The sequence below is a fragment of the Pelobates fuscus genome, chromosome 13 (assembly GCF_036172605.1).
Source record: "Pelobates fuscus isolate aPelFus1 chromosome 13, aPelFus1.pri, whole genome shotgun sequence".
Lineage (NCBI taxonomy): Eukaryota > Metazoa > Chordata > Amphibia > Anura > Pelobatidae > Pelobates > Pelobates fuscus.
The window spans coordinates 110582776-110608344 of record NC_086329.1 but is presented as its reverse complement, the minus strand read 5'-3'; the positions used below and the strand labels follow the sequence as shown (position 1 = coordinate 110608344).

General features: G+C 41.2%; 2 protein-coding genes across 9 annotated transcripts in view; both read right to left on the bottom strand.

The window, feature by feature from the left end:
• Window positions 1-3641, bottom strand: part of LOC134583349 (receptor-interacting serine/threonine-protein kinase 3-like) — a 28003-nt gene extending 24362 nt beyond the window's left edge. For 2 of the 7 annotated variants that reach the window (XM_063440233.1, XM_063440239.1), the window contains exons 1-3: window positions 3573-3641; window positions 3395-3510; window positions 3119-3363 (exon numbers count right to left, since the gene is read on the bottom strand). In XM_063440233.1, coding sequence (XP_063296303.1) covers window positions 3119-3243 — 125 coding nt within the window. In that variant the 5' untranslated portion in view covers window positions 3244-3363; window positions 3395-3510; window positions 3573-3641. The other 5 variants (XM_063440237.1, XM_063440236.1, XM_063440234.1 and 2 more) reach the window with 5 other exon arrangements.
• Window positions 3642-10017: 6376 nt separating this feature from the next.
• The window catches only part of LOC134582368 (receptor-interacting serine/threonine-protein kinase 3-like), a 29833-nt gene continuing 14281 nt past the window's right edge, over window positions 10018-25569 (bottom strand). For both annotated transcript variants that reach the window (XM_063438944.1, XM_063438945.1), the window contains exons 5-8: window positions 23407-23568; window positions 21823-21929; window positions 17779-17932; window positions 10018-10529 (exon numbers count right to left, since the gene is read on the bottom strand). In XM_063438944.1, coding sequence (XP_063295014.1) covers window positions 10321-10529; window positions 17779-17932; window positions 21823-21929; window positions 23407-23568 — 632 coding nt within the window. In that variant the 3' untranslated portion in view covers window positions 10018-10320. The remainder of the gene's footprint in view (window positions 10530-17778; window positions 17933-21822; window positions 21930-23406; window positions 23569-25569) is intronic.

Genomic DNA, 25569 nt, shown 5'->3' with positions numbered 1-25569 from the left:
GTGGCATTTTTTTTGTGTGTCTGCCTCTGACAACAGCGATGCCATTTGCAACCTGTGCCAAAAGAAACTGAGTCGTGGGAAGTCCTATGAGATCAACACATGAGTACAAGCAGCACACAAACTCAAAGCCGCCATCCTCCTCCTGGTCCAGCATCTTCAGCCACGTTAACCACTGCTGTCCTCCTTGCCCCCTCTCAACCATCCGCCCCTCCGTCTCTCGCCTTGAGCAGTTCCTGCTCATCTGTCCACAGTCAGGTGTCTGTCAAGGACATGTTTGAGCGTAAGAAGCCAATGTCACAAAGTCACTCCCTTGCCCGGCATCTGACAGCTGGCTTGACTGAACTCTTAGCCCGCCAGCTTTTACCATTTAAGCTGGTGGAGTCTGAGGCATTCAAAAAATTTGTAGCTATTGGGACACCGCAGTGGAAGGTACCAGGCTGAAATTTCTTTGCACAAAAGGCAATCCCCAACCTGTACTCGATTGTGCAAAAGGAAGTAATGGCATGTCTGGCACACAGTGTTGGGGCAAGGGTTCATCTGACCACTGATACCTGCATGGTCAGGGCAGGTATATCACCTACACTGCGCATTGGGTAAACCTGCTGACGGCTGCCAAGCATGGAATGCGTGGCTCTGCAGAGGAGTTGGTGACACCGCCACGACTTGCAGGCAGGCCTGCTGCCACCTCCTCTACTCCTCCTACTCCATCCTCTTCCATAACCTCCTCGGCTGAGTCCTCTTCTGCTGCTGCGTCTTGCTCCACATCAACGGCACCCCCCCAGCTCCCAGGTACTGTTCCACATCCCGGATACGGCAGTGTCACGCCGTCTTGGGGTTGACTTGCCTGAAAGCAGAGTCACACCGGACGTCCTTAATCAGGCCAGGAAGGTGTGTGGCCATTTCAGGCGTTCCATCACTATTGTGGCCAGAAAGAGTCCCTGTGGGTTTTAAAATTCGCCTGCCCATTGAAGTCTATGGCGGTTCGCCCGGTTCGTCCATTCGCGAACATTTGCGGAAATTCGCGTTCGCCGTTCGCGAACGGAAAATGTTATGTTCGCGACATCACTAGTTATTTATGTTAGATTATAATAATGATCGGCAATGTTATTTTGTCGTATAATTATGTCAGTTCTAACAGTTATTCATGTTAATACATTTGTAATGTTTCTATTGGTTTGTTTATGTTGTGCTGTCCCCGATTGTACAGCACTATGGAACATGTTGGTGCTTTATAAATGCCAGTAATATAACTAAATAAACCGGGCGGTTTAAACCCCTCAGCAAAGTCTATATGTTGGTGCCAAGCTTTGTTATTTGCAATCTATGTTTAGTAAGACTGTAAGTGAGAAACCTATTTCTTAGTTCTTCTAAAACCCTCAGTAACTCACAAAGTCACAGAATATTCCTGGAACAGCGCCGTCGTACCCAACCCCCCTTCCCTTCTTTATGGAAACACGTCCAGAAACCGTGCCCTTCTATACTGCGCACAATGCAGCCCTATTCACTAAGCTGTGAATTGTACAGAGTTACGGTCTGGAATCAGGGTGTTAATAGCCGAGACACAGCTATACTAGAGATGTTTCGATTTCAGGTTTAATTTGAATTCTGTTTTGTACCGGGTAATGTGTGTTACGTTCATTTTATTACCATTATCCTTTTAAGTCAAAGCTGAAAGCATTGCTGATTTGATTTTCTCTAGTTTTCCTATGTTAAAGTTTGAAATTCTCTTTAAATTCACCTTGAAATCCACGTTAGTGAATTAGTGCTGTTTTCACGGATGGCAGTGATGCAGTTATAATTCAGGGTTTCTAAAAACACGTTAAAATGACTGTTTGACCATCAATACTCTGCCATCCCTCCATATTCCCTTACCCCACTCCCCCCCACCCTCTACATTCTCTCATCCCCCCATTCTTCCCTATCCTTCCCCTGGATTTTCCCTTGTCCATTCCCCCTCCCCTTCCCCTGGATTTTCCCTTGTCCATTCCCCCTCCCCTTCCCCTGGATTTTCCCTTGCCTGCTCCCCCTCCCCTTCCCCTGGATTTCCCCTTGTCCGCTCCTCCCCCCTTCTTTTCTGAATTACTGTACACCAGGAGGGACTGTTAACCCTTTCATGAATTATTGCTGTATTGGAATTGTTACTAGGAGGCCTGCTGACAGTTTTTATTATTATATCATTTTACAATAATTAGAGTGTTCCCGAGTTTATTCCCATTATATTCCCCGGACTCATTTTACCCCCTTAAAAAACAAGTTACACACTGCGTCAAAGAAATAACCTGTGAATATATGTGTATTCTGATCACACCCAGAAATGGTACAGAGACCCCAGCATTTATTATAGCCCGCCATTCAAATCACACAGATTGCATAGTTAGTTAGTCCTTGCAGAGCAGGTAGGTGCATCTGGCAGCCGACAACTGGAAATGTCTGCTAAATATTTACTGTCGGCAAACAACAAAACAATAAAATAGTTGTTTTATCCACGGACTTTGTACCGAGCAATGAATAATACATTAAACAGAAAGTAACACACTGACTAGTGATAACTTACTAAACAGCCACGTGTGGCCAAGTGGAAAATAAATGGCTAAATTAGTCAGACTCTGACTACAGTCCGGACGGATATCTCTTCAAATTTAACTATTCCAGACATAATTCGGCCATTTGGATTTCATTTGGCAAACAGTGCGTCAGATGCGCCAACATAGAAAAGTGACGTCATAAGAGATTTTTCTCAAATGATGAACTAAATTGGAGCGAAAGTGCTGTTTATTTTTATTTTTTTATTTTTTTATTGCGCTGCAATTCTCCGCCATTGTATATGTGGCGTTACCTGCACGCTGTGAAAAGTATTGCTATAAATAAATGTCTCAGATCGTCCAGTTTGTGTTTTCTCATAAAATGCACAACGTTTTACAAATCGTACAGCAACGAAAGTAAAAAATAAAATAATAAAGGATAAAAAATGTTTGAGATTCCGGCGTTATATCTATGTAGCCCCTCTCCATGTTTGCAATAGACAAAGTATTAAGAGTTGCTAGTAAAGGGAATAAACTGACGACAAACAGACAGGAACATACACGCTATTTATCAAACTACGTGTGTAAAATCTTACCCATGAATCATTTTCAGCGCAACCTCCATTCTCAGTGTTTTGCTCCATCCTTTGTACACCATCCCAAAACCTCCTTGTCCAATCAGAATTAAATTCTCCAAGTCTTCCTTGGGGAGAAGCAACATCTCCACACACTGTCTGCAGACACTGACACACTGTAACACTCTACACACTGTCTGCAAACACTGACACACTGTAACACTCTACACACTGTCACTGACACACTGTAACACTCTACACACTGTCTGCAAACACTGACACACTTGAACACTCTACACACTGTCACTGACACACTGTGACACTCTACACACTGTCTGCAGACACTGACACACTGTAACACTCTACACACTGTCTGCAGACACTGACACACTGTAACGCTCTACACACTGTCACTGACACACTGTAACACTCTACACACTGTCTGCAGACACTGACACACTTGAACACTCTACACACTGTCACTGACACACTGTAACACTCTACACACTGTCTGCAGACACTGACACACTGTAACGATCTACACACTGTCACTGACACACTGTAACACTCTACGCACTGTTTGCAATAATCAACACACTCTAACACCCTCCCAGAGGCTGGGATCTGAATGGCTCTGGCAGTTTGAGGGCAGGGCTGATAGACTGAGTTAGGAAACCCCTGTGTTACATCACAGCAAACATTACAATAGACATTCTCTGAAAAACCCACAGCACTAAACACCGCATCACTGCTTCCTCTCTTTAATTCGAAATTTGGTTTATTTACCAAACACAGCATCACTGCTTATTCTGTTTAATTAAACATATATTTAATTTACTGAGCTGAGAGCTCGGAACTCTCAACTGCTATTATTATATTTGATACCCTACTAACCTTAACATCTGAGGAAAGGGATTTAGGGGTGATTATTTCAGATGACTTAAAGGTAGGCAGACAATGTAATAGAGCAGCATTTAAATATTTAAATACATAAAGGGAATCAACACAGTAAAGGAGGAGACTATATTAAAAAATAATAAAAACTACCACAACAAGAGGACATAGTCTTAAGGGGTAAGTGTTTAAAAATAATATCAGGAAGTTTTACTTTACTGAGAGGGTAGTGGATGCATGGAATAGCCTTCCAGCTGAAGTGGTAGAGGTTAACACAGTGAGGGAGTTTAAGCATGCGTGGGATAGGCATAAGGCTATCTTAACTATAAGATAAGGCCAGGGACTAATGGAAGTATTTATAAAATTGGGCAGACTAGATGGGCCGAATGGTATCTGCCGTCACATTCTATGTTTCTATGTAGAGTTTAGCAGCTTCCACAGAAAATAATATCAGGAAGTATTACTTTACTGAGAGGGTAGTGGATGCATGGAATAATGAGAAAGTTAACGTATTGAAACAATGTTTTTCCCCTTGCACACTAAAATAAAATAATACTAATAATAATGACATAAGTAAATAATAATAATAATAACAACTAAGTAATAATATAATATCGCTCCCATATAATATCACAGCGTCGGGATATGAATCCTTCCTTGCCGTCATTGGTGGCGCTGTGCCTCACACCGGCCAGAAAAGTCTCTTATAAAACATATTTATAACATAATAAATAACATAATAATAATAATAATAATAATAATAATAATAAAACGCTCAGAAAGAAATAGAAACATGAAATATTGTATCAATCGCAGGGAAAACTGCTCACACCGTGCTATATTATATCATATTATATTATATTATTTTATTTTATATCATATTATATTATTTTATATTATTTATAGATAACAACATTTAAATTAATTCACATAAAATATTACATATAAGGAATAGATGGTGTCTCTGTATAAGTAATGGACGGTGTCTCTGTATAAGGAATGGATGGTGTCTCTGTATAAGGAAGGGATGGTGTCTCTGTATAAGGAATGGACGGTGTGTCTCTGTATAAGGAATGGACGGTGTGTCTCTGTATAAGGAATGGACGGTGTCTCTGTATAAGGAATGGACGGTGTGTCTCTTTATAAGGAATGGACGGTGTGTCTCTGTATAAGGAATGGACGGTGTGTCTCTGTATAAGGAATGGATGGTGTCTCTGTATAAGGAATGAATGGTGTCTCTGTATAAGGAATGGACGGTGTCTCTGTATAAGGAATGGATGGTATGTCTCTGTATAAGGAATGGACGGTGTGTCTCTGTATAAGGAATGGACGGTGTCTCTGTATAAGGAATGGATGGTATGTCTCTGTATAAGGAATGGACGGTGTGTCTCTGTATAAGGAATGGATGGTGTCTCTGTATAAGGAATGAATGGTGTCTCTGTATAAGGAATGGACGGTGTCTCTGTATAAGGAATGAATAGTGTGTCTGTATAAGGAATGGACGGTGTCTCTGTATAAGGAATGGATGGTGTCTCTGTATAAGGAATGGACGGTATGTCTCTGCATAAGTAATGGACAGTGTCTCTGTATAAGGAATGGACGGTGTCTCTGTATAAGGAATAGATGGTGTCTCTGTATAAGGAATGGACGGGTGTCTCTGTATAAGGAATGGACGGTATGTCTCTGTATAATGAATAGACAGTGTGTCTATGTATAAGGAATGGACGGTGTGTCTCTGTATAAGGAATGGACGGTGTCTCTGTATAAGGAATGGACGGTGTGTCTCTGTATAAGGAATGGACGGTATGTCTCTGTATAAGGAATGGACGGTGTGTCTATGTATAAGGAATGGACGGTGTGTCTCTGTATAAGGAATGGATGGTGTGTCTCTGTATAAGGAATGGACGGTATGTCTCTGTATAAGGAATGGATGGTGTGTCTATGTATAAGGAATGGACGGTATGTCTATGTATAAGGAATGGACGGTGTCTCTGTATAAGGAATGGACGGTGTGTCTCTGTATAAGGAATGGACGGTATGTCTCTGTATAATGAATAGACAGTGTGTCTATGTATAAGGAATGGACGGTGTGTCTCTGTATAAGGAATGGATGGTGTGTCTCTGTATAAGGAATGGACGGTATGTCTCTGTATAATGAATAGACAGTGTGTCTATGTATAAGTAATGGACGGTGTCTCTGTATAAGGAATGTGTAGAATATTGCATATTCTATGTTTCTATTGATTATATATATGGATGTGTGGATTGACATAAGAAACAGATGGTATCAATAAGTCACAAGGGTTTCTTTGTCCGAGAGCTCTGGAATGTGGATTTGGGGGTCTTGTCCTTATATGGCAAGAGTATGCTCTGACGTCAGTATGGGCACTTTTATATAGTAACAGAGGGACACGAGGTCTCGCTCTCTTCTCTCTTAGCTCTTCTCTCTTAGCTCTTCCCTCTCTGCTCTCTGCTCTCTTCTCTCGTGGCTCTGGGCTCTCTCTCTGGTTCTCTCTCGATGTAAAGATGTAAGGGTGTAAAGAAGTCCAGCAATTACCATCTGCTGTTGAATGTCCATTATCCTGTAACATCCTTTGTTGTTTTATTATGCATCAGTAACTAAGAATAAACCTGAAGAAACCGTAAGTCAGATTGCGTATTAGTATTTTACTTTTCAATAATATAGACATATATTATTGTGGCGAGCATTTGGCCCAAGACTATATATACAAAAGACGTATATATATATCAATCAACTGAAGACAAGAAGTAATTAAGAAGATTTAACTGTGACGATTCCAAACGACATGTTACAGAATGGATGGTGTCTCTGTATAAGGAATGGATGGTGTGTCTCTGTATAATGAATAGACAGTGTGTCTCTGTATAAGGAATGGACGGTGTGTCTCTGTATAAGGAATGGACGGTGTGTCTCTGTATAAGGAATGGACGGTGTGTCTCTGTATAATGAATAGACAGTGTGTCTCTGTATAAGGAATGGACGGTGTGTCTCTGTATAAGGAATGGACGGTGTGTCTCTGTATACATTGCTATTTTACCTCTGAGCCACCATTTAGCTCTAGTATTAGTCAGTATTCTATCCCTGTCTTGTATCCAGCACTGGGGGCTGGATGTTAATTGAAATAACTCCTGTCACTCATGGTACACCTGTAGTTGATGGTCTCGTTAGCCAGGTATAAAACACTGCCTCTCCTAGATGGCAGTGTCAGTTCCTTGACTCTGGTACTTGTATTGCTGTTTTATGTTCTCCAGTTTACTCCTGACCTTGGCTTGTTATTTTGTTTATTCTGATTTCTGGCACTCTTTGACATTTGGCTTTCCCATGACGATTCTCCTGCTTTATCCGTTCCTGTACTGCGACTTGGAGAATTATCCTGCACAGAACCCGTGGACCGACACACAGGCCAGGTGAATTCTTACCTGACCACCTTGGCCTGTCTTTACTTGCAAGGGTGAGCACATATCTCTGCCTGCCGGACTCCCAACTCAGGTAAGCCGTGACAAACATCTCACGAACTAAGACCGGCTCTTGCCACATTTTCTCTGGAACTGTTTTCGGCTTACTCCTTGTGGCAGACCGGTCAAAACTTCCATGCGATGGTACGGACAAACCACCAAATGGATTTGGGTGATTTTTGGATATATTGTTCACCCAGATCCCAGCTATCCAGCGATGTGACTTTGTGGGTGTGACGAGACCAATCTCGCCACTGTGCATTGGAGGAGCCTGGTTGCCCACCTGCTGACTTTAGACTATGGCCCATGTTGAAACACTTGATTTTCCCCTGCAAAGACACAAAAGCCGGGTCATTCGGTGCTTGCCCTGTTTGAGTGGTGATACCCCAGATAGCTATGCCATGGAGCCCATTCGTATAATGAAAGACTTTGGCTCCATGGCAATTGAACTGTATGTGTGTGATCTGAGCGCCATTCAGTAATAATGTGCGCTCAGATCTGAGCTATCTGGGGATATGTTGAATGTACCTGTTTTATGCAATGACTGCACAGTTATATATTTTTATGTATTTTATTGTCTTTTGCTGCCATGTGTTCAATGGAGTTTTGCCTCTGTCCTTGGAGATAATTGGATTACTTCCCAATTATCTCCAGGATAGAAGACTCTGTGGAACTGGTTTTGGGCAGAAAATCCATGCTTCATTTGGTCACAAAGGACCATGATCTATATTTTGAACCACTAGACCAATTTGTATGATCTTGATGTATGTTTGTATTTGGAGTATGCTGATTCTGAAAATGTAAGTTGGATGTGAATGTGATGCATACTTTTAAAGTTATGAATAATGTGGAAAAACTGTATTTCTCTGCCTGTGATAATTACATGACCCATTGTGTAAGGTAATTGTATCACAGGCAGAGGGGATGATTTTGTGTGAGAGTGTCTGAGTGTATTGTACGTGTTTATTGGTTGTTTTCCAAAACCCTGTGGGTGGTACTAATGTGTAAGAATGTGTATATAAGAACAATAAACCCACAGCTCGCTCTGTTCCTGCTTGACCCTCAAAACGGAGCCTTGTCTCGTTCTTGGGGGGATTTATTGTATGCTGTTCCAGTTTGACTGCTGTGGTAACCTATTCGTATGGTTTTTCCTATTCGGCTGTTTAAAGCATTCGTATGCTTGATAGCATTCATATGCTTCTCCGGTTCGGTGGATTGGTGTCTACAGTAGCTGTGTCTGTGTCTCTGGAAGGGGAAGATCTACTAAACGGCGGTTTAACCCCTTTTATGCCTGGGGGTGCCAATTCAAGAGTGATGCGGTCATAGCAATGAACCGGGAAGATGGGATTTAAGGGGGTAAAGTGAATAATACTGTAGATCAAGGGCTGGACCAGCCATTGTCTTCTTCTTTAGAACAGATATTAGGTCTACTAAACGGCTGTTAACCCCTTTTATGCCTGGGGGTGCCGTTACAGTGGGGTTACAGTGTATAGTTTTGGGGTGTTTTAAAAATGTTGTATTTTTCTGTCCTGGATATAATTGAGCTCAGCCCAGCCTCTTACTCAATTATCTCCCAGGCTCAGAGGAGGAGTTTATATACTGCATAAATATGTTGCTGTGTCTGCCATTAAACAGATCTCTACCCAGCATTAAGCCTCGGCTCATGTGTGGGGGGGTTATGCTATGCTTTTGTCTACACTCTGTCTGGAAGGATTGTTCGCTATTTACTGGGAGAAAGGGAACCCAAGACAGTCAGAGAGGGTTAGACAATACAAAAAGAAAGCAGCCCGATTCTCCTTCTCCTACAGAGCTCCGCAATTATGGAACGACCTCCCGCACACTTTAAAATCTTCCCCAAGCCTAAAGTCCTTTAAGAGATCCCTCTCTACATACCTCAAAACAGAATGCACGTATCATGGTTGATTATATATTTCCTACCTGTTCTATGTTAAATTTTGTATACATTGTGTATTAATATTGTTTTTGTATTTTATTGTACCCTATTGTATCAACGCAATGTTTTGTGGACCCAGGACATACTTGAAAATGAGAGAAATCTCAATGTATCTTTCCTGGTAAATATTTTATAAATAAATAAGGCCAGGGACTAATAAAAGTATTTAGAAAATTGGGCAGACTAGATGGGCTGAATGGTTCTTATCTGCCGTCACATTCTATGTTTCTATGATGCCAGGACGGGGCCAATGTCGGTGAGTAGCTGTCAGATGCCCAGTGGACTGGCATTTTATCGGAATCTGTGTCTGATGTACTGAGAGGTGGTATAACAAGGAAAAAACAGGACTGTAAAACAGGGGCCTAGATTGGGACTGTTTCACTATATTCAGGACCGAAAAGTAACAGAAGTAATGCAATATGTAACGTATTGTACTGTCTTTCTGTATGGAAAAAAAAAATGGAGAAAAGAAAGGGTAAACCTTTACAATAAAGATTATATAAAAAAAAAAAAGAAGTAATGCAATAGCATACATAATTACACAGTGCTCTATAACGGAATAATTTCACATTAACATGCAATAGTGCCTCAACAATTCCATGCACCAGTGGATGGTTTGAGCAGTTATTGATTATCAATTAACCAGCTATTTCAGCAATTTACAAACTGTATATGTTTTATTCAGAACTTCTCAATGTATTTATTTATATTGTTACATTTTGTCTCTGTGGCATGATGATAATCACAGTTTTTTGACAACGCTAGTTCTCCATGGTTTGACCATCACACATAGAATGTTTTTTAGAGGAAGCGCATGACATCTGGGAGGTCCACCAATGCCAACCTCCTGACCCCAGCTTGCACATCATAACTCCTTCCATGTTGGCAGTCTTTAACATTATTTCAGCAAGTGACTCATTAGATCCTTCATTATAGGTATTTCACAAAAATCAGCGACAACATCTTTGATGCCCACAGCAAATTCCTGAAGTGCACGGTCAGTCCCAGGCGACTTCACGTCTTTTTCTGAATTGATGCAGGTGTGCAACCCGTGCATGACGTTTCCCAGCTTTTTGGATGTTGTCATTACGTCTTTAACGACAGCCACTGCGTGAAAACACCATATCATATCGTTAATAAGTGAACTATGACACGGATCCAGGCATGAGTGTTATATCACACTTTATCAGAATATATCACATTATATCAGGTTATATTACATTATATCAGGTTATATTAGGTTCTATCAGGTTATATCACATTCTATCAGGTTATATCAGGTTATATTATGCTCTATCAGGTTATATCATACTCTATCAGAATAACATTCTATCAGGCAGGGGCGTACCTAGAGCATTTGGCACCCGGGGCGGACCCTGAGTGTGGCACCCCCCCCCCCCCCCCCATAATAAAAATGTAAGAAAACACCCACATTTTTTTCAATGTTTTCAATAATATTTATTGCTCACATTTGTAAACTGCTTGTAAAATTTGTAAAATGCGCCAATTTTGTAGAAGGGGGAAGACCAGTGCTTTTGTAGAAAGGGGCTGGTGAGAACCTTATAGAAAACTCCTGCCCTGCCCCTTTCTACAAAGCCCCTTGTCTCGCCCTTCATATAAAAACGCTGCACCCCGATCACATAAATGTCATACACTCCCTACACATAAAAACCCTGCACCCCAATCACATAAATTTCATTCACTCCCTACACATAAAAATCCTGCCCACCCCCTTAATAAAAAACCCTGCACACCCCCTTAATAAAAAACAAAAACGTGCACAACCCCTCTTAATAACAAAAAACCTGCACACCCCCCTTATAAAAACCCTGCACACCCCATTAACAAAAAACAAAAATCTGCAGTGCACATCCTCCCTTAATAAATAGAATACTGCAGCCCCCTTAATAAAAAAAAACCTGCACCCCCATTATTTAAACCTCCCCCTTTAATTCTTTAATCCACAGCCCCCTTTAATTAATCCACACCCCCTTAATTAATACACCCCCCTTAATTAATCCACACACCCTTTAATACACCCCCGTTAATTAATACACCCCCCTTAATTAATCCACACCCCCTTAATTAATACACCCCCCTCAATTAATACACACACCCCTTGATTAATCCTCACTGCCCCTTAATTAATACACCCCCCTTAATTAATACTCCCCCCTTAATTAATACACCCCATTAATTAATACACCCCTTTAATTAATCCTCACTCCCCTTAATTAATCCTCACTTTCCCTTAATTAATACACTCCCCTTAATTAATACACCCCCCTTAATTAATCCACACCCCCCTTAATTAATACACCCCCTTAATTAATCCTCACTGCCCCTTAATTAATCCACCCCCTTAATTAATCCTCACTCCCCCTTAATTAATACACCCCCATTAATTAATCCACACCCCCCTTAATTAATACACCCCCTTAATTAAACCTCACACCCCCCTTAATTAATCCACACCCCCTTAATACACCCCCTTAATTAATACTCACCCCCATTAATTAATACACCCCCCTTAATTAATACACCCCCTTAATTAATCCTCACTCCCCTTAATTAATACACCCCCTAAATTAATACACATCCCTTAATTAATCCTCACTCCCCCCCTTAATTAATACAGCCCCCTTAATTAATCCACACCCCCCTTAATTAATACAGCCCCCTTAATTAATCCACACCCCCCTTAATTAATACACCCCCTTAATTAATCCTCACACCCCCTTAACTTAATTAATCTACACCCCCTTAATTAATACCCCCATTAATTAATACACCCCCCTTAATTAATCCTCACTCCCCCCTTAATTAATACACCCCCTTAATTAATCCACACACCCCTTAATTAATACACCCCCTTAATTAATCCTCACACCCCCCTTAATTAATCCTCACTCCCCCCTTAATTAATACAGCCCCCTTAATTACTCCACACCCCCCTTAATTAATACACCCCCTTAATTAATCCTCACACCCCCCTTAATTAATACACACCCCCTTAATACACCCCCTTAATTAATACTCACCCCAATTAATACACCCCCCTTAATTAATTAATACACCCCCCTTAATTAATCCACCCCCCTTAATTAATCCACACCCCCCTTAATTAATACACCCCCTTAATTAATCCTCACTCCCCCCTTAATTAATCCACACCCCCTTAATTAATACTCACCCCATTAATTAATACACCCCCCCTTAATTAATACACCCCCCTTAATTAATCCTCACCCCTTTAATTAAACCTCCCTCCCCTTCTTTAATTAATCCATTATCCACCCCCCCCCCCTTTAATTAATTTAGCCCCATCACATAAAATGACTACTCACATTTTGATGATGCCTTGACCGCCTGAATATCCGTGAAGGCGGGCTGACGGCGCTGCGCACGACGTCATCATGTTGCGCGACGTCGCGGCCCGCAACACTCCTCCCCCTTCTCCTTGAATTAAGTCCCGCCGGGCGCAAAGGTGCTGCGGCTGTGCGCAGCCGCCACAGCGTAATGATGGGGGGTGACACATGACACTGGACGTCATGGCACCCCCCTAGTCAGTGGCACCCGGGGCGGGCCGCCCCCCCCCGCCCCCCCCTTAGTACGCCACTGCTATCAGGTTATATTAGGTTATATTATGCTCTATCAGGTTATATTAGGTTCTATCAGGTTATATCACATTCTATCAGGTTATATTAGGTTATATTATGCTCTATCAGGTTATATTATGCTCTATCAGGTTATATCACACTATTTCAGGTTATATCAGGTTATATCATGCTCTATTAGCTTATATCATACTCTATCAGAATAACATTCTATCAGGTTATATCAGGTTATATTATGCTCTATCAGGTTATATTATGCTCTATCAGGTTATATCACACTATTTCAGGTTATATCAGGTTATATCATGCTCTATCAGGTTATGTCATGCTCTATTAGCTTATATCATACTCTATCAGAATAACATTCTATCAGGTTATATTAGGTTCTATCAGGTTACATCACGCTCTATCAGGTTATATCACATTCTATCAGGTTATATTAGGTTATATTATGCTCTATCAGGTTATATCACACTATTTCAGGTTATATCAGGTTATGTCATGCTCTATTAGCTTATATCATACTCTATCAGAATAACATTCTATCAGGTTATATCAGGTTATATTATGCTCTATCAGGTTATATTATGCTCTATCAGGTTATATCACACTATTTCAGGTTATATCAGGTTATATCATGCTCTATCAGGTTATGTCATGCTCTATTAGCTTATATCATACTCTATCAGAATAACATTCTATCAGGTTATATTAGGTTCTATCAGGTTACATCACGCTCTATCAGGTTATATCACATTCTATCAGGTTATATTAGGTTATATTATGCTCTATCAGGTTATATTATGCTCTATCAGGTTATATCACACTATTTCAGGTTATATCAGGTTATGTCATGCTCTATTAGCTTATATCATACTCTATCAGAATAACATTCTATCAGGTTATATCAGGTTATATTATGCTCTATCAGGTTATATTATGCTCTATCAGGTTATATCACACTATTTCAGGTTATATCAGGTTATATCATGCTCTATCAGGTTATGTCATGCTCTATTAGCTTATATCATACTCTATCAGAATAACATTCTATCAGGTTATATTAGGTTCTATCAGGTTACATCACGCTCTATCAGGTTATATCACATTCTATCAGGTTATATTAGGTTATATTATGCTCTATCAGGTTATATTATGCTCTATCAGGTTATATCACACTATTTCAGGTTATATCAGGTTATGTCATGCTCTATTAGCTTATATCATACTCTATCAGAATAACATTCTATCAGGTTATATCAGGTTATATTATGCTCTATCAGGTTATATTATGCTCTATCAGGTTATATCACACTATTTCAGGTTATATCAGGTTATATCATGCTCTATCAGGTTATGTCATGCTCTATTAGCTTATATCATACTCTATCAGAATAACATTCTATCAGGTTATATTAGGTTCTATCAGGTTACATCACGCTCTATCAGGTTATATCATTGTGGCAGACTTGCCCTCACCACGAGCTCCTGGAGGAATCTGCTTGCTAGCCTTGTACCTCAGGATTAGGGGCCATGCTAAAAGGCTATTGAAAGACTGGGTTCGTGGGATTCCCTTGGACAATTCGGGAACCGAACCAACTCACAAACTGCGGCCCATCTCTGAGCTTATTGACCCTTGTTAACCTCTTCTGACAGTTCTATCAGTGTGTGGCTTTTATAATTGTGTGGCTGGGTGGCCACTGTTCGTATGCACGAACGCGTGGGAACTGTGTGGCGGCCATCTTGTTCGCGAGAATGCAGGCAGCGGTGTTTGGGAGTCAATAGTGTGGAACTAAAATTGAACACTGAGTCTCCCGAACACCGCTGAACTTGAACGAATGCCTGCTGCTTTCCCACACACGTCAGGAGAGTGCCATTCAGTAGGTTTGTTCGTATGGTTCTTACGAACAAATGCTACCAAGAAGGCAGAGTGTGCGTTCGGTATTTCTTTCACATGGTATTTTTTTCACCGGCCAAAAGCACAAAATGCCCTGGAACTGTTTTGGGCATAGGACCATGTGTGCAGCCGATCAAAACTTTCACACGGTGGCTTTTCGGCTCTGTTAATGGGATCTGAGCACTTTTTGGATTTGTTGGGTGCTCAGATCCAGGCTGTCTGAGTTTGTATAGACTGTGGGGGGTTCCTATGTAGGAAATATGTGTGTTTATGGTTTTTAATTTCTTTACTGTTTTTGCTGAGTCACAATGACGATGTATTTTGTGGACATTTTGTGGTTGTGTTTATGGGCGTGTTTTGGCGAGTGTCTACTGTACCATATTCTGTATAAATGTGAGCCATTTGGCTGGGAATAAACAGATCTACTTCACCCTTCACTCAGTCTCAACTAGTGTTTGGATGATACCGTGGTTACAATTCAGCAGTAACTATAATCACTACTCAGCAGCTATAATCACTCAGAAGCTGAGGTGGGGTGTAAAACACACTAGGACAGGAAATAGCAATCAAACAAGGTGGGGGTGAAGCATAGCTGGAGGAGAGAATAGAGCTTTGCCCTTTAGGAGAGAGCAAGAGACAGGTATGTGAGGTAGAGGCTACTCTAGGCGACCATAAGCTTTCCAAAAGAAATGGATTTGAAGGCACTTCTTAAATGATTGAAGACTAGGGAAGAGTCTGAAGGTAGCTGCCCGCGAGAAGTACTGCAACTGTGAGAAGGGGCATACCTATGGTATGTATGCGAGCAGCAGAAAGGAGAAGGTTACGGGCAGAGCAGAGAGACTGACAGGGGCATACCTATTGATCTGTGAAAAGATATGAGGGGCTAGAATTGTTCAGTGCTTTATAGGTATGGGTAAGTGTGACAGATCCATCTGTCTTTAAAATACTTTTATTCCTCCTTGTATCGTCTGTTTGTTCGTCTAATTGACTGTCCGTACAGCCCTTTCGTATATTTACCCTTTTCCCGATTAAACTGCCGAACGGCCGTCCACCCAGCATGATGGTTAACCTCTTGGCCTCATTAGAACGTTGTGGTTAACCGCAGACACTTCATAAGTGTCGAATGTCGGCTGGGTTGTCGTCGTTCGTATGCCGACCACGAGGCAGCGGCCATCTTGGACGTACGAATGCCCAGCGGTGTTCGTAGACTATTTCATGGAACTAAAAACGGACACTATTTCACACGAACACCGCTGAAGCCGCCAACCTCCCGTCTTCTGATCATCCCGCATACGAACGCCGGCCCCTTTGGTACAGTCTACACAAATGGACTTACCCCAGATAGCTATGCCATGGAGCCCATTCGTATACCGAAAGACTATGTGAAAGACTTTGGCTCCATGGTGATTGAACTGTATGTATATGATCTGAGCGCCATTCGGTAATAATGTGCGCTCAGATCTAAGCTATCTAGAGATACGTTAAATGTGTATAGTGCATTCGGTAATTTGCAAGTTATATATTTTTATGTATTTTTATTGTCAAGCATAAAATGGAGTTTTGCCTCTGTCCTTGGAGATAATTGGATTACTTCCCAATTATCTCCAGGATAGAGATAAGGGTTCTGTACAGTAGAAGGGGAGTGTTTATAGCCAAAGTGTTTCTATTGGCTACTGCATTATATTTGTCACAGTTTTCCACCAGGTCCCCTATGGAAGTGTCCACCTGGTGGAACACCGCATAAATACCGGGCCTGTAGCCCCGATTAAACAGATCTCTGCTTAACCCTCATTACGGAGCTTGGTCTCGTACTTGGGGGATTGATATTCGTATGGTTGACTCGTTCAGCTGTTTGGTACATGAAGGATTTTGTATGGTTCCTGTTCGGCTGATTGGAGCTATGGTTAGCTGCTTCTCTCTTTGGAAGGTGAACATCCTCAGCGGTATTAAACCCTTTCATACCAGGGTGTACCGTAACAGTTAGCATTTTGAATTTACTCATATATGATACAGGAAGCCAATGCAAGGACTGACAGAGGGGTGAGGTGTGAGAGGACCGACTAGAGAGGAAATTGTCAGCAGGGACAAATCCAGAAGAGAGAGAGTAGTTGAAGATGTGTGTTAGGAAGGCACAGGACAAGGGGAGGAAGTTCTGATAAGGTCATATGGGACAGGATTGAGCGGGCAAGTGGTGGGGCGAGAGGAAACAAGAAGCACAGCCACCCCTTGTTCAGTAGCCGGGGAAAAAGTCTGAATGGTAGGAAAGGTATGATTTACGTGTGGTTGAGAAAGAGAACGGCTATGTGGGGAGAATTCTTTCCTTAGCTGTTCAATCTTTTCAGTAAAGTAACATGCAAAGCTATCGGCTGTAAGGTTAGTTTGGGTGGTGGCCACAGCAGGGCGAAGAAGAGAGTTAAAGGTGTCAAAGAGATGCATGAACTAATGAGAGAGGAAAAGTATGACTGTTTGGCGAGTGTGGATGTGTTGGAGCGGCTTTTGCATGAAATTTTGGAGCCATTCTGGACATTTTTTGCAGTGGTTTTGGGACTTTTTGGAACATTTTTGGTGCATTTCTCAAGCGGTGGAAAGGTAGGGTGCTGGCTGAGCTTCATCGTTTGCATGCCTTTTACTGTGTGTTCTGCATTGTGGGTTGGTTTCCATGCCAGCTCATTTTTACTTTTTTCTGACCTCCAGAATGGATTAATTGGTTTTCAATGCATTCCTATGGTAAACCACGTTTCAGTTTACAAATTTTTCACAATAAGAAACGTCCCTTAGAACGCATTAAATTCGTAAGCCGAGGTACCATGTAAAAAGGTTTGTAAAATTGTACAAAACGTACTTGCATAGCTGGTCGGTTTGTCAAGTCCAGTGGACTCGTCAGTGGACTCGTCAGATTGAAAAACTTCCAGTTCACGGCTTGTACTCATCGGTGTCTGCAGTTGAAAACTTGGAAGACTAGCACCGCTTTCCATGTCTACATCGTCATCGTCGCTCTGCAGGAAAAAGGACAAATTTTTTTTGGCCAATTAATTAAGTTTAATTAATATTGTAACAGTATCTGTCTGTCCAGCACTAGCACTATTTAATTTGTCTCCCACATTGAAATTAGTGTAGGACCCTCTGATACGGGTACTGTAATGTAGTGGTAGACCCCTGAAGCACTTTCCAAAAAAGTGTTGTGTGTTAAAACCTCTTATTAATTAATCAAATATTCTTCAATTAGTAGCTTCTACCACACTGAATGTGCCAACCTCCAAAACACACAAAAAGTAAAATATCAATAAAAAAAACTGTGAAGCAACATGTATACAGATCCGTGCTTAGTGCAATACTTCAACGAGTGAAAATTTGTGGTACCAGCAAGTATACCTTAAACAGAAAACTGGTAGACAATAGTGTAAAACCTTATTATATATTTTAAGGTGCAAAATCGTATATGGTCCAGACTCACATGGTCCAGAGCTAATCCACCGAGCTCTGGTGTGTATAGCTTCTAGGTCAGTTTGGGCGACCTCTCCCATATTAGTTCTTTTAATAGATCCCTTTATCCAGTGATGTATCTCATAGCGAAAGGAAAATTTGTAAATAGTGTAATATTGCTTTACGAGAGAAACGTATGCGTAGTAAGTTATATTCACTATCGTGGAGCCTAAATCCTGGCTCAGTATTGTAGCTTTGTATGGAGGACCACACTGCCTTCTTTTATAAGTGCAGGAACTCAGGCAATGGTATTAAAAAGGTATTACTTTATTATATTTATAAAAACAACAAATATAGTGCAATATAAACAAGGTCCACCTGGGTGTCGCCCTTGTAGGGAAACTTGCATAAAAGGCCAGTGTGCCTCCATTAAAATTCTGTTCCTGCTTACCCTCAACATAGAGTCTCATTTCATGTGTGGGGGAAACGGCTGTATCTATCCTGGGGATTGCTATATCACTATACTCCCCAGGAATTATAATCACTAGCTCTTATAAGAGCTGTTCCTGCTGCTCTCTCTGGGAGTAGGAGAGGTCTGCCCACTGGATGCTGGATCCTGGGTGGGTGAAGGAGGGCGAGACCCCGGCACAGCTGCATCGCTGGAAGAGGGGTCTGCAGTGCTTATGGTATCTGGTGGAGTGCTGGAATTCCTCGGTGAGCACTAGGAGCATCGATTGACGGAGGTACCCAGTCGGGGTACCAGGTGGTCCGTCACAACTATTACTACTCATAAGTTTCTCTCTTAAAGCAATATTACACTATTTCCAATTTTTCCTTTTACTCTGAGATACATCACTGGATAAAGGGATCCATTAAAATAACTAATACAGGAGAGGGGAGAGGTTGCCTAAACGGACCTAAAAGCTATACACACCAGAGCTCGGTGGATTAGCTCTGGACCATGTGAGTGTTCCATATAAGAATTTGCACCTTAAAATATATAATAAGGTTTTACACTATTGTCTACTATTTTTCTGTTTAAGGTGTACTTGCTTGTTTACCCTGAAGCACTCTATCTCGCTGAAAAGCTTTATGCGTGAAGAGTGTGTCCTCTTCTCAGACTTCTCAGTGAGCTGCATTGGGAAGCTGTGATTGGACAGCCACAGAAAGTCTGGGCGGGCTTAGAAGGGGAGGGATTACAAGGGCAGCAGTTTTTGCAAGCTGTTTTTAGATATAACTCCAATAAAAAATGCCTAATTAAATGCATACAAGTTTTCATTTGGGGCATAAACAGCGATTTTTATCTATTTTGTATTTGGGCCGTGGAGGGTCCCTTTAACACATTATGGCCTTATGGTTGAACTGAATCTCTATATTTGTTTGCTGAGATAGATGATTTTAACTAGCCTTATAAAATGTAAAACTGTATTTTTACATGTGCGCTGTTCATTAATTTGCATTACGGAGGACTCTTCAGATTTAATATTTACAATCAGTTGTACTAATCACCATCAGAGTCTGCAGTTAAAAACTTGGAAGACTGCCACCACTTGCCATATCTACATCTTCATCCTCATTCTGCAGGAAAAAGGAGGGTTTAGGCACATAAATTAAAGGGACACTATAGTCACCAGAACAACTACAGCTTATTGTATTTATTATTGTATTTGTTCATGTGAGTATAATCAGTCCCTTGAGGCTATTTGCAGTAAATACGGTCTTTTCAGAGAAAAATCATTGCTTACATTCCAGCCTAGGGTTACCTCCACTGGCCACTCCTCAGATGGCTGCTAGAGGCGCTTCCTGGGGCAGTGCTGCACAGTGTGACTGACATTCAGTGTCTCCACCCTCTGCATGGAGACACTGAACTTTACTAATATGCTGATGGCCAGGGCTGTGTTTGGCTTGTGCTGGCTCTGCCCAAGATCTATCTCCTTGACAGCCTCAGCCAATCCAATGGGAAAGCATTGTGATTGGCTCAGAGAAATACTTCTTATGATGACAGCCAAGCAGGCAGGTCAGGGGCAGAGCCAGCAGCTGTAGACTTGAATGCAAGTATGTTTTTACTATATTTCTGGAGGCAGGAGGTGACCAGGGGGGCTAGATGGTGGTTTTAACACTATGGGGTCAGAAATACATGTTTGTGTTCCTAACCCTATAGTGTTCCTTTAAATGTAATACATATTGTAAAAGTATCTGCCTGTCTATCCTGTAATCATTCACAGTCCAAGTTCACAGTTTTCTCATACTTGAAACCTTTTCTGCCGTTCGGGATATTTCAAGACACCATCCCAGATGTATTTAAACTAGACTTGGAGATTAGTATCATTCCAAACGGCAATTTGTCCGAATTTGGGTAATTATCCAAATTCTCGATTTCCGAACCACCATATAGACTGATCACAAAACAAACTACTTGCACAATAAGCGCGCATGATCGATTTGATTTGAGATTTAGCGCTCTGCCCGGGGAGCCAAAACAAGAAATGATTTATGGGAAAAAAGCTGATCGACGGCCAGGGGACAATCCCTAAATGTTGATATTACTCACAGATCATGTGAGATGTGACCAAAAGAAGGAAAAAAAGGAAGAGCAGTGAAAATTTTAAATATTTATAAATTTGATATGTAATAAATATAGATTGTTACTGTTCCTCCTCTTTTCCCCTCAATTGGTTACTTGTTTCTCACTTGGACATTAACCGAAATAGTGGGAAATGCTCCTGTGTCCTCCGCCATTTTGCAGTGCACTGATTGGCCCATTTATCGACAATTTGGTTTGTCTGATTCATTTAACAAGTCTTTTTTCATTAATGAAATCTGAGCAAGTCCGGACTCTGTATGGCTGAAACTTGGCCAATACGAAGCAGTCAAAGTTTTTCCACATCTCCTCTGATTTCATTTTGTCGTTCTCCTACATTTTGTCATTGTGTCTGACTAGTCAGTGACCCTCAAACAGTATATGAATGTTTAAATGATATAGAACGCGCACAGTGTGACATTGTTTTGTCATTTTTTTAGAAAGGTTAACTCGCAATTTCCTTTATTAAAGGCTTTTCTCCCTAGTATATGACAACACAATTTATTTTTATAAATACATATTAACCACATTGTTCCTGTGGAACAAAAGACTCTGGCTACAGCTTGTGTGGTTAGTCTTGGCCAGGATGAATGAGTGGGTCATGGAGAGCTCATAATCCATGGTTATCTACCTCCAGGTATTATGAGAAATGCTAAGAACTAACTATACAGATCACACACATTATATATACGGTAATCTATACATTTTACACAATGAAAAGCCATAGATGTCAGTGATATCTGTCTCTGGATATTGCCCAAATAGAAGCAATTTGCAATAAGAGTTGAATTTTTTTCCTTTTAGATATATTTACTCATATCTCGACAGGTTTCTAATTGCCTTTCTAGAAACGTCCTCTGGATGGGACACAGCACCACATACCTGGACAGAAGACGTGGAATTCTTAAGATATGCAAGAGTTTGTCGAACTGCGTCCTCTAGTTCAGAGTTGTACTCCATGAGAAAGCGTCTGGTATATTCATCACAATCTGTTTAATGATAAATTAATATAAATATGTCACAAATGCTGTGTTCGCACCAATCAGACTATTATCAAATAATCACAATATGTAGATAAGCAAATATTCAGAGCCCAGAAAACCAGATCCTGTAATCAGCCAAGTGGTGTTTGGGCAGTAACCGTGTCGTTCATGGAATTGGTACAGATTTTATATAACAAATAGCAGAGAGCAGAATAGCCTGGAGACCTAGTACCGTGGTGTGGACTGACCTATTCAGGATGAAATAGCAATGTATCTGTATGTATATTACCATCAGAAGAGGTTTAATTATCTATATAACATGTTTTATTACTTTAATATTTTAAATTGATTTAAAATACTACAATAGCATCTTATAGGACCGATCTCGAGCACAAGTCAGACTATGCCTGCCACGAGACCTAGCTTGGAGACATGAGGCAATGCTGGGTCTCTGCTGGCGTGGGTATTATCGGATAATTATGTTTAGTGAGTGCGTCAAACCCTTAGCCAAGTTCTTTGTGTACTGCATCTGTTAATTTTTAAAGGAATACTCCAGGTATTATAACCACTGCAGTGAACTGTAGTGGTAATGGTGCCAGAAGTGATCTGGCATCCTCCTAATGTAGGCAAACGGATTTATAACATTGTAACTTCTTACCTGAGGTCCACCTTGTCCCGTTCCCCACCTCCACCACATCAGCCAGAGAACCAGAAGCTCTCTGTGTGAGCTAGGTTTGGCGGTACATGGCGGTGCTCAGGAGAGCTGGCCGGAGATACAATGTAGGTGGCGAGGGGCCCATTGGATTCCAAGTAACCATTCATAGTAAGTTGTGCAGTGTAGTGGTTTTAGCCTTGAAGTGTTTCTTAAAGTGGCTATTATTTCCCTTTTTCTATATTATGTGCTGTAATTTTAGTATTTTTAATACTGGCAATTTCAACAGTCCATTTAGATTTGGGACCCTCCACCACCATGCTCTAAAAAAGGGTTAACTTTTCTGCAATCCAGCGACGACAGGGTTCCTCAGAACCAGTACTGAGCTCCCAGTCAATCCAGGGCTTGTTAGAAGAATTGGGACGCATGGTGCATGCGTGGTAGGCACTGCACATCCAATGCCCCTAATAAAGATGCATTGAATCCAACGTTTCTCTGTATGAAGCATTGCTTGGCACTTTGTGTTGGGGCAAAGAGTGATCAGGAGCAGAGCACCCTCGGCCATGTGATTGCAACTTTAGAAAAGTGCCAATTTCTCATGTAATCCACACTATTTTATAAAGTACGACAGAGGGGACATTCTGTTAATGCCTAAAGTACTATAGCAAGCTGAAACATTAGGTGTCCTTTATTGCATTACAGGCAGACAGGGCAACAGGAAATGAGAAATATAAGAATTGTTTTCTACAATATTATTCTGGCAATTTGCGTTGTTCAATGCATAGGTAAAACTTGTATCGTATAATGACATTATTCTGAGAGCTCGCTCACCCTGGAAAGTGGGTCTTCTCTCTGCATTTCCATCCCAGCACCTTCTCATCAGCTTGCGTGCTTCAGGCAACATTCGTACATCGTCCCACTTGTCCAGGATACTCTCGTCAGGCCTCTGATTTTTTTCGGGAACCATGACAGGGATCATATCTTGGGGAGCACCTATGTGAATTGAACATAAAATGTGTTACAGCGCTAATTATAACATCACAGAGAGGTAACTTCATCCCGTAGAGGAGAAATCTCCTGGAAACACGTTTATTGGATGTAAAGCTATCCAATGCAGATGCATTCTCTTTACAAACACCAATCAACTGATAACATTTCCACCCATAAAATTCTACGGAAAGGAAAATGGATTCGTACATTCTTTGCCCTGCACTAGGTTACATTTAGTGTGAGCACATGTAATGGTGACATCATACCAATTTATTGCATCATGCTCTGTGTGTTGTATCACATACCAAGGGATTATGGGAGCATTGAGCACAGAGTAGCTGAAACCTGTCATCACCCATAAATATAAGGCATTAAATGTTGCTAGATCCATGCCCTGACGAATCAAGAGACGATCAAAGAGAGGTATGAACGGTTCAATTTCTAAATACATTAAATAAAGAATGCATTAAACATATCCAAACCAATAAATTAAAATTAATAAAAATTCAATTCACTTTTGAAGTCTCTGCATTTACTGTAAAAAGATAAGTTCTGCATCGTCTGCAGATAAATAACTAACTTAAAGGGACACTATAGTCACCAAGACAACTTTAACTCATTGAAGAACTTTTGGTCTATAGAACATGTCCCTGCAATCTCACTGCTCAACTCTCTGCCATTCAGGAGTTAAATAACTTTTGGTCTGTTTATGCAGCCCTAGCTACACCTCCCCTGGCTGTTACTCACACAGCCTGCTTGAAAAAAAATGGTTTCATATTCAAACAGATGTTAACTTACTTTAAATGTATTTTTCTCCTGCTTTGTAAATTGAACTTTAATTACATACAGGAGGCTCCTGTAGGGTCATGCAAGCTATTAACAGCAGAAGATAAGAATTTGCAATAAAGGAACTGTAAACATTAGATGACTCTTTACAGGAAGTGTTTAGGAAGGCTGCGTGAGTCACATGCAGGAAGGTGTGACTAGGGCTGTATAAACAAAGTAATTTAACTCTTAAATTTCAGAGAATTGAGCAGTGAGACGGCAGGGACGACATGAACTAAACAACATAACTGCTTCATTAAACTATAGTTGTTTTGGTGACTATCGTGTCTATTTATTCTTCTCACTTTCCCTGGTACGCCTTTGGTGTGGTCTGCCACACCAAATGTGTACCAGTTCAGGCCTGCTATTGTCCGTGGATTTCTTTGCTTAACTTGCACTGCTAACAGTCAACTAAGCTTATGTTAGCTTGGTAGCGGACTCACTGACAACATAGTATAATATATATCTACAGTATCTCGCAAAAGTGAGTACACCCCTCACATTTTTGTAAATATTTTATTATATCTTTTTATGTGCCAACACTGAAGAAATGACACTCTGCTACAATGTAAAGTAGTAAGTGTACAGCCTGTATAACAGTGTAAATGTGCTGTCCCCTCAAAATAACTCAACACACAGCCATTAATGTCTAAACTATTGGCAACAAAAGTGAGAACACCCCTAAGTGGAAATGTCCAAATTGGGTCCAAAGTGGCAATATTTTGTATGGCCACCATTATTTTCCAGCACTGCCTTAACCCTAATGGACTTGGAGTTCACCAGAACTTCACAGGTTGCCACCAGAGTCCTCTTCCACTCCTCCATGACGACATCACGGAGCTGGTGGATGTTAGAGACCTTGTGCTCCCCCACCTTCTGTTTGAGGATGCCCCATAGATGCTCAATAGGATTTAGGTCTGGAGACATGCTTGGCCAGTCAAGGCAGTGATCATCTTGGAGGTGTGTTTGGGGTCGTTATCATGTTGGAATACTGCCCTGAAGCCCAGTCTCCGAAGGGAGGGGATCGTGCTCTGCCTAAGTCACAGTACATGTTGGCATTCATGGCTCCCTCAATGAACTGTAGCTCCCCAGTGCCGGCAGCACTCATGCAGGCCCAGACCATGACACTCCCACCACCATGCTTGACTGTAGGCACGACACTTGTCTTTGTACTCCTTA